This window comes from Gekko japonicus, unplaced genomic scaffold (genome assembly GCF_001447785.1).
Source record: "Gekko japonicus isolate JY-2015 unplaced genomic scaffold, Gekko_japonicus_V1.1 scaffold240, whole genome shotgun sequence".
Lineage (NCBI taxonomy): Eukaryota > Metazoa > Chordata > Lepidosauria > Squamata > Gekkonidae > Gekko > Gekko japonicus.
The window spans coordinates 1,377,597-1,386,916 of NW_015164672.1; the positions used below are offsets into that span (position 1 = coordinate 1,377,597).

The 9,320-nt window shown below is 47.6% G+C and overlaps 2 protein-coding genes across 2 annotated transcripts in view; one reads left to right on the plus strand and one right to left on the minus strand.

The window, feature by feature from the left end:
• CALCOCO2 (calcium binding and coiled-coil domain 2) overlaps positions 1-5,150 on the plus strand; it is a 51,543-nt gene extending 46,393 nt beyond the window's left edge. Inside the window, exons 13-14 of the mRNA XM_015409215.1 lie at positions 1,308-1,336; positions 3,162-5,150. Coding sequence (XP_015264701.1) covers positions 1,308-1,336; positions 3,162-3,335 — 203 coding nt within the window. The 3' untranslated portion in view covers positions 3,336-5,150. The remainder of the gene's footprint in view (positions 1-1,307; positions 1,337-3,161) is intronic.
• A 3,172-nt stretch (positions 5,151-8,322) lies between these two features.
• LOC107108720 (ADP-ribosylation factor-like) lies at positions 8,323-9,320 on the minus strand. The gene has a single exon (XM_015409226.1). The coding sequence runs from the start codon at positions 9,274-9,276 to the stop codon at positions 8,707-8,709; it is 570 nt and encodes a 189-aa protein (XP_015264712.1). The 5' UTR covers positions 9,277-9,320; the 3' UTR covers positions 8,323-8,706.

A 9,320-nucleotide genomic window follows, 5' to 3' on the forward strand; every position in this document is an offset into this window, starting at 1 on the left:
GGGGTCAGGAGGAAATATTTCTCCAGACCAGTTTGGCCAGGGATCCTGGAGATTTTTTTGTCATCTTCTGAGAACGGAGCCGGGGTCACTGGGTGTTTGTGGGGGGGGGGACATATTTGTGAATTTCCTGCATTCCACAGGGGGGTTGGACTAGATGACCCTGGAGGTCCCTTCCGACTCTATGATTCTATGATTGGTATTTGCCAAGGCAACCTTTTTGCCCCTCAGATGACCCCCCATCCAGAGCGATCTGTGTGAACATTTGCCTTCTCGGCCTCTGCAGCTGTTGGCCTTGTGTATTTCTGCCTCTTCTCCCTCCCGGTTTTCTTTCCCCTCTGGCTCAGTGATATGCAGACGTGCTCTGTACTTGCTTCCGTTTTTTTCTTTTCTTGCCTGTGTGAGTCTTTTTTTTCCCTCATGACCACTTTTGTTGCTGGCATTCCTCCATTGATGAGCAACCAATATTGAAAATTGTGTTCATTTCAGGGGGCGGGATTTGGAATGGGAACAGAAAATGTTGTGGAAATAAAAATCCACAGGTTCAAGACACACAAGGGAAATCAAGGGTGGGGGTTTATTGAGTCAAGTCATGGCACAGTGTTGGAGCCTCTGTACTGCGTGCAGAAGGTCTCAGGTTCGATCCCCGGCATCTCCGGTTAAAAGGATCGGGCTGCAGGCAGTGTGAAAGACCCCCAACCTGAGACCCTAGAGAGCTGCTGCCAGTTTGAGTAGACAATACTGACCTTCGTAGACTAGTGGTGTGACTCTGTATAAGGCAGTTCTGTGTGCTCATACCTCTGGCCTTCTCTTCTTTCCCTCTTTTATCGAGACCATTCTCCCCTCGATTGCTGCCTCGCTGGGCTCCTGAATTTCCTTTCTGTGCTTTGCTGGGATTTTTTGCATACTGTTTACCTCTCTGGGATCAAAGCACATGGAGCTCACTTATCTGAAGCTCAGCACACTAGTCCATGTAACCCAATCTGACCAGTAGTGACTGTCCATGGTCTCAGGTGCAAAAGGGTGTTTCTCGATACTTGCTGGATATGCTGGGGATTGAACCTGGGACCTTCTGCAAGCAAAGCATGTTCTCTTGCCTTTGAGCCACAGACCCATCCTTGAGCAGAGATCCGCTCAGCCAGTGACAACCAGAGGCCCTTAATCTGTGCTAGCCCTTCTGTGATGAGCCAGTCACAACTGTAGACTTTTTCACTACCACAGAATTCCTTAGTGCCCTGTACAGAATACACATTAAAGACTGGTTTGTGTCATTTTCTTGCTGTGGTTAAGATTTACTCTTTGTTTTGTAGGCACCCTAGAGCGTCCTGATCGAGATCTGGTAAGTTAGTGTTGTATGGACTTCTGGGAAAGGACCGTAATTGGATTGTTGGATTCCAAAATAATGAAATATTTCCTGTTCGTTTTATTGTTGGTCCTGTTGGTCAATCTGTTCCTCTGACGGGCCAACAACAGGGCATAGAGGCTGAGGCCTTCCTTGACAAAAATATAAGAAAGAGCCCTGCTGTATCAGACCAGTGGTCCATCTAGTCCAGCCTCCTGTCTCACACAGTGGCCAACCAGTTCTTCTGGATGGCCAACAACAGGTCTTAGAGGCTGAGACCTTCCCTAATAAGAACATAAGAAGAGCCCTGCTGGACCAGACCAGTGGTCCATCGATTCCGGCATCCTGTCTCACACAGTGGCCAACCAGTTCCTCTGGAGGGCCAACAACAGGTCATAGAGGCCGAGGCCTTCCCTTGATGTTGCCTTCTGGCTCTGGGATTCAGAGGTTGACTGCCTCTGAATGTGGCGGTTCCCTTTAGTCACAATTGCTAGTAGCCATTGATAGACCTCTCCTTCATGAATCTGTCTAATCCCCTTTTAAAGCCACCAATTCCTGTGGCCAAACCTATATACTTTGTAGTATGTGAATTGGCCGTCATGAGATTTGGCATATGCAAGGATGGAATGTGTTGGAGCAGAAGGCAGAACCCAGTTGTTTTTAAAAAATAGAGATATGTGCAAATTCCCCATGTATTTACCAATGTACAATTTGTTTGCTGCGTGTTCTTAAAATACATTCATGACCCTTTCTTCAGTGTTGGTCCCTTCAACAGAAAAGGGAAGGTGCCGAGCTTGGGTGATTTTTTAAAAAAGGATAGTGAATATATGCCTGAAACTTTAGATTGGGGGAGAAGGTGCGGTATAGTGGTTAGAGTATCCGGCTCTGACCTGGGAGAGCTGGGTTCACTTCCTCACACTGACAAAAAACTGGGTTCAAATCCACACACTGACAAAAAGCAGTCTTTTGGACTAACCTCTCTCAGAGAGTGGTTGTGGGTATAGAAATGGGGAAGAGAGGAACTAGGTAGGCTGCCCTGAGCTTCTTGGAGAAAGTCTAGGCTAAAAATGTTCTAGATGGAAGTCATGGGAAGCGTTCTGAAGAAGAAACTGAAAACATCATGCCAGTCTGGTGTAGTGATTAAGAGCACGGACTCCAATTTGGGAGAACTGGGTTTAATTCCCCACTCCTCCACATGCAGCTGCTGGTGTGACCTTGGGTCAGTTACATATTCTTTCAGAGCTTTTTCTCTCATGAGCAGTCCTCGAAGGAGCTCTCTCAGCCCCACCTACCTTGTGGGGAGGGGAAGGGAAAGGAGATTGTAAGCCGCTCTGAGACGGCTTCGGGTAGTGAAGGGCAGGGTATAAATCCAATCTCTTCTTCTCTTTCTCTTCTTCTTTTTCTTCCTTCCTGATAATTAATTTCTCCTGGGGGGGATGCTAAAAAGGGAGATAAAATCCAGAAATCCAGCACAAGCTATAAGCAGTCTAATTTTAATGTTCATTTTAAAAAAACCCAGATTTCGAGAACTCGATTGCATGAAACTGCTCCAAAGCAAAGTGGAAGCAAATAGTTCTGCTCATGGGCACTTGGCCCTCAGTCTCTGTCCTTCGGCCCTTTGCTGTCCTGTTTCTTCCCTATAGGTTCCCTCTACCCAGGCGAAATCCATCACTTGCCTAAATATATAAATGCCACCAAAATTAACCCCTTACTTGCAGCAGCATAAATAGATGCATTTTGCAGTGCTGAAACTTGGGTGTGTTTTTTTAAAAAAAATTTGCGTTCCCTCCTTCCATGCTCTGCTTTAACATTCTCTCTTCAGGTCTCCCTGAAACAATGTCCGATATGCAGTGAAGCCTTCCTTCCCGGCTTTGAAGAGCAGTATTCGGTCCATGTGCAAAGCCACATTCTCGACTGCCCATATTGTGAGGAGACCTTTGACGCCTCCAACCAGCAAGTGTATGATGACCACGTCTACTGCCATGGCTTAGACTAAGCAGCAGCCCACTGACAGAATAATTTGCGAGGGACAGCGGCCTTGTTCTGTTTCTTTGTAGGATTGGACAGAACAATTTCTGTAGGGTGTGCTGCTGTCTAAACGTGCCATGCCAGGGGCGTGGGGGCCTGAAACCTGCTTATTGGCACTGCGACGTCGATTCCTTCCTTCCATCTTGCAGCATTTTAATTAAACGAGCACAGTGCTTTTGCTGTGTGAAAGGATAGGGTTGTCTTCAGTACATCCTTCTACGGCACGAATAGCACTATAGGTTATTTTCAAAGGGAGGAGCTGTTTTTCTTCCCCTGTGCCTTTCACTACGGATGCTGATCTGGCTTCCTCACTGTTTCTGAATGGCAGAAATCCCTCTAGCATAAGAGAGCCCTTGTAATTTAGTTCTTGTCCAGCTGGGGAAACTGTAGAAATTCTTCCCTTGCTTGCTTCCTCACCCCTTAGCGTAACCTGGGTACAATCATGAACCGGTGCGGCCTTCCCAACTTCCATCTTCATGCAGGTTGTATGAGAGAGGCAGTGGTTGTAAGGGTGGACTTCCTGGTGTTCTGTAGTGGCTGGCTACAGTGCCAAGGTAGGGTTGGGGAGGCCCAGGTTCAGATCCTTGCTTTGTCATGAAAACTCTCTGGGTGATCTTGGGTGAGTCACTCGCTCTCAGCCTAGCCTACCTTGCAGGGTTATTGTTGTGAGGATAAAACAGAGGGATAGAGAATGATGTTACAAGCCAGCTTGGGTCCCTGTGGGGTGGAAGATAGCAGCGAGGTTGGCATTAGCTGAGTGAAGGGGGGGGGCATAGATTTAGTCTCAGTCACAGTCCTAATTTAAGGTTATATGCCTGGAGTCACCCATGATTTCACAGGTGCCTGATGATTAACTCAAAACTAACTAGGTATGTCTTGTATCACCAAAAAGACACTTAGTAAGTGCTACAGTCCTTGTCGGTAAATAGTTTTCTGGAAGGGCTGTTTTGAGAAAGGCATAAAGGGTGCTCATGGGGTCCAGCACTTCATTTCCCATGTGGCCTATTGGCCAGTTCAGTTTCCACAGGCTGCCTTTTCTCCGTCCAGCTTTTGTGTCTGTCGGAGGAACTTGGGCAAGCTGACAGATTTGCCCCTAACAGTGACAAAGCTGCTAAGGATTATCCTACAGGCACCCTTCATCAGAAAGTTCTCCTACCTCTCACCTGGCTGCGCAGCATCTGAGCCGTCAGACACAGTTACAAATCCTGCCGGTTTGTATGTTGGCCGTAGTTTTCCAGGCAGAATTCTGTCTTGGGAAGTGAGGCAGTCAAGATCCCTTTCTTAGAAATGGCCATTTTACTGTTCCTCTTGCCACTAAATGCTGATAGTTGACTCAGGAATCAAAGCAATGACGTAACTGAACTAATCTTTCAACAGAAACCTTTCTGCCTGCATAACCGCTTTGGACTTTCAAGGCTTGGTCCAAATGTTTGACTCACTTTTTTTTAAAAAAAATGCACATTCAGGGCATGTATACTTATGGAACTGAACAAGTGCCTCGAACTCTTGCACGGCTTCTGATGAAAATGTATATGTTCTAAGGAATATTCTGATGCTGACAACCCATTCTCTATGCAAGACCAAAAGCTGTAACACGGTTAACTTACCTGTAGGTGTTATATTTGTGCATTGCCGTCCCAATGAATGCCTCTAGGGGAATCCTTTGATTATTAATGAGATCCTGTTTTCAAGTATATTCGGTGTCGCTTTTTCGAAGAAGGGCCTGTAAAATGTGTTCTTCAAGGCCTAAGGTTTGGGTCAGTTGGCCTCAACAGTTAAATAAATGGACTTCAGTTGTCTTTATTTTAAGCAGTGTCAGAGGGTTTTTGTTGTTGTTGTTGCATGCTCTTTCTCTTTTGTTGGAATGTTTTATTTATCGTATTGAGTGTCGCATTTATTGTATTGAAAGCTTTAATCCCGCCCCCCCTCTAAATAACATCAAGGCTGGTCAAATGAAGGAATCCTGAAGTAAGATCAACCTGCAATCATAGACTACACTGGGGTCCCCCCAACAATGATGCCCACTGACCCCTTTCCAGGTACCTGCCAAGTGTTTATAGAGCATGGGCAGGGCCAGGTGAGGCTTTTGCCCAGCAGGACTTCTGATTGGCTGTGCAGATTTAAAAAAAATTGTCTCGGCGACAGCTGCCACCACAGCACAAAGTTCTTCACTGCATGGCTAAAGGTAAGCTGTGTATGCAAGGAAATACTTAAAATGACATGCTCATTTAAGAAGAAGAAGAAGAGATTGGATTTATACCCTGCCCTTCACTACCCAAAGGAGTCTCAGAGTGGCTTACGAACTCCTTTCCCTTCCCCTCCCCACAACAGACACCCTGTGAGGTAGGTGGGGCTGAGAGAGCTCTGACAGAAACTGCTTTTTTTCAAGGACAGCTCTTGTCAGAACTATGGCTTGCCCAAGGTCATCCAGCAGGTGCAAGTGGAGCAGTGGGGAATCAAACCTGGTTCTCCCAGATTAGAGTCCGCACACTTAACCACTATGCCAGTGAGGCCTCCTGTTAAACAGAACTTCTGCCTGAAACGTTGAAAAGCTCTTTTCAGAAGAATGCATGACCTCACCCCCTGACATTCTGTGCTTAGCTCTGCCTCTTCTGCCCCTGTGTCAGCATTCCAAATGTGCCTGCAGGCTCAAAAAGCGCGGAGACCTCCACTGTATAATCCAGTAGAGTCAGTCCAGTCTGAGGTTGTTTCCACATGGAACTTTTGTTTGATGTCCCCACCCGTATTGCAGGAATTTTAAACTGGGCTTCCGTATAGCAATGTTGGGGCTGCGGTGGCTCAGAGGTACGCTGAACTGCAGGCTGGAAGGTCGGTAGTTTAGCAGTTCGAGACCCGAGTGCCGTGTGACGGAGTGAGCGCCCATCTCTGGCCCCAGCTCCTGCCAACCTAGCAGTTCGAAAGCAAGAAATTGCAAGTAGACAGATAGGTGTACTGCTTCGGTGGGAAGGTAACAGCGTCCCGTGCGCCTTGGTGTTTAGTCACACCGGCCACATGACCACAGAGAAGTATTTGGACAGCGCTGGCTCTTCGGCTTTGAAACAGAGATGAGCACCACCCCTTAGAGTCGAATTTGACTCGCTTTCGAGCAAGGGAAACCTTTACCTTCATTATAGTAATGTTTGTGTGGTCATCTACCTTCCAGGTTTCTCTCTGGGGTCCATTGCAGTTTCCCAAACCTGCCTTGAGATGTTCCATCACCCCCCACCCACCCACCCCAGTTGGTGGACTTTGGGGCATTTTAAAAAGTGATTGTAGATAACACTATAGCAATATTCTGATTTTAAAAGGGGGGGAGCCAGCTGGAGGAGGCAATGGCTTGAGGAAGGAACAAGCAAATCAACCCAGGAGCTATGGAAGCAAAACAGAGAATTGCCCCCCATGTGTGAAATAAGTGGGCGTAGACTGGGTACCATTCTGCATTGGACTGAGGTGGTGGTTGTCAGCCATTCAGTCATGTTTTACTCTTGTCGATTCTGTGGGCCAGGTCTCTTCCTGTTTTCCGATCTTGTACTGTTTCTTTGACTTGTTGCCTCTGTACAGCACAGAATCTTGCTTTCACCTTTGGCTGTATCAGCAGCTGGGCTTCCTGCTGGATTTGTCCCAGACGCATCATTAATCAGAGGTCATTTCATAGAAAAAGATAGCATAACTTATTTGCATATGCCACACCCCCTGACATCACCTTTTATTAGCTCACCTCTAGGGGGTGTGGTGTGAGAATACCTTGGTCTTGCTGGCTGAAAGCTTGCAGGAAGTTTTGACGGCTTGTTGCCTGATGCAGGAGATTTTGACGTAGATACAAGGAAATAGTTGCCAGAAGCACGATGCTTGTTTCATCAGCTGAGCTCCCACAGTATTGTCTGCTCTGACTGGTAGTGAATCACCAGAGTATCAGAAAGAGAAGGGACTCCCACTGCCAGAACCCTTTCGCCCTATAAGTGCGCCCTATAATCATTCGGCTCCCACCCAGATTTCGGGCTGCAAAAAAAGGTCACGCCCTTAGCAGCATTCAGTCTAATGAACTCTTGCACGACTTATAAAACCCATCTCTAAAAAGCACTGCTGTCCCCAGACCATACACACGATTGGCTTACTGAGCTGTGGTCTCGATGTTATTCACCATATGAAGATATGTGTTTGCTCTGAGATCACTGGGAACTGCTACTTCCTATCTCGGCGAAGGGGTTTTTATGGTCTTGCCGCAATACAGGGTGGGGGGAAAGAACCTCCGTATTCTTTAATGGCTGTGCGCCTTTCCTGGACGGGCAGCTCACCTACAGAAAAGGGGTCTGGAACAAAGGCTTGGGAGGTTATGTGTGAAAAACAGAAGTTTTAAGTTGGGAGAAAGGGAGACACGGACTTTGGGAGGAATGCCAATGAACTTGAAAGGTGAAGCAAATTGGGGTGCAAAGCCTGCGGACCCGGTGGGAGTATCCTGTTTGCTGCATTGTAGGACTGCCTATTTGCCTCAACTATTGCGCTGCCTATGTATTTGTAAACAGTACACATAATTTGTAAATCGTACAATCATTTGTAAATTAGATCTATGTGTAAATAATAATGGACATCAATGGGTTCAATCCAACAAGATTCCCCCCCCCCCCAGTCTCACCCAGTTCTGCTCCTTAGTACACTCCCTGCCCCATATGGCTTTTGTCCATGCAGGCCCTGTGACCCTCAGCAGAAACCTTTTGGTTGTCCAACGGGATCCCTCCTCCCTTTTACACTAAGGGAAAGCTGCCTGGACCCAGCCCCATATGTATTTAGAGTTCTCTGCTTTGAATTAAAGAAACTGGTCCTGGTGCTTCTCGTTTTGACAGAAAGCAGGGAGGACCTAACAATAATGAGAGGTACCATGGTATATTAATTAAGAAATAGCTTCTTTTATTCGTAAGGCCTTCCAGCTATCTGGATGGCACTATCAGTGACAGAGAACGAAATAGATTACTATAATCAAGAGTCAAAGAACAAAATAGATTACTATAGTCAAGAGTCCAAGGTTGATTCTTCTGGGTGGGATCCTTAAAGTTTTGGAGTCCTCAGCTTGGTATTGTATCCCTGCAATGGGTGAAGAAAGAAACTCCAGAGAACAGACAGTACTGCGTAGCTGTGTCCAAAAAGCACCTGAGACGATAGTATACATTTTCTCATATGTCCCACAGTGGCAAGCAACCGCTTACGCGCCAGATGAGGTCAACTTGCCTTTACGCAGATTAAACAGCCAGAGAATTGCAGCCAGATCAGGTGGTCACTGACGGGCAGGAATTCGGAAGTCTGCCATGCAAGATGGAAGTCCAGCTAGTAGACCTTTTAGCCGATTACGTCCCCCGGGCATCGCGATACTGCTTGACCATTTCGGACAACTTCGTCATGGCCTCCGGGATCCCTTCCCCGCTCATAGCACAGCAGCCCTGTGCGTGCCACGGATTCCCTCGCAGCTTCCTCAGGCCCATCTCTTCGGCCATCTGCTGGGGGGGGCAGGCTCCAGGCAAGTCTTGCTTGTTGGCAAGCAGCACCAAGGGCACTCCCTGCAGCAGGCTGGCATCCAGCAGGGCCTCCAGTTCCAACCGGGCCTCCTCAAACCGACGGCTGTCCACACTGTCCACCACGAACACCAGCCCATCTGTGTTGGCATGGTAGTGTCTCCAAAGTACCCGGATCCGGTCTTGACCACCTACGTCCCACATGGTGAAAGTGACATTGTTGATGGGCTGGATCGTCTCCACGTTGAAGCCCACGGTGGGGATAGTCATTGTAGTTTCGTTCAGCTTCAGCCGATAGAGGAGAGTCGTTTTGCCCGCGGCATCTAAGCCCAGGAGGAGGATACGAGCCTCCATCCCATAGAAACCCTGCAAGGCTTGCTGGATCCGGCTGAATAGAAGGCCCATGATGGCAGGCTCTCTGTTCCTGTGCTGTGCTCTCCAGCAGACGA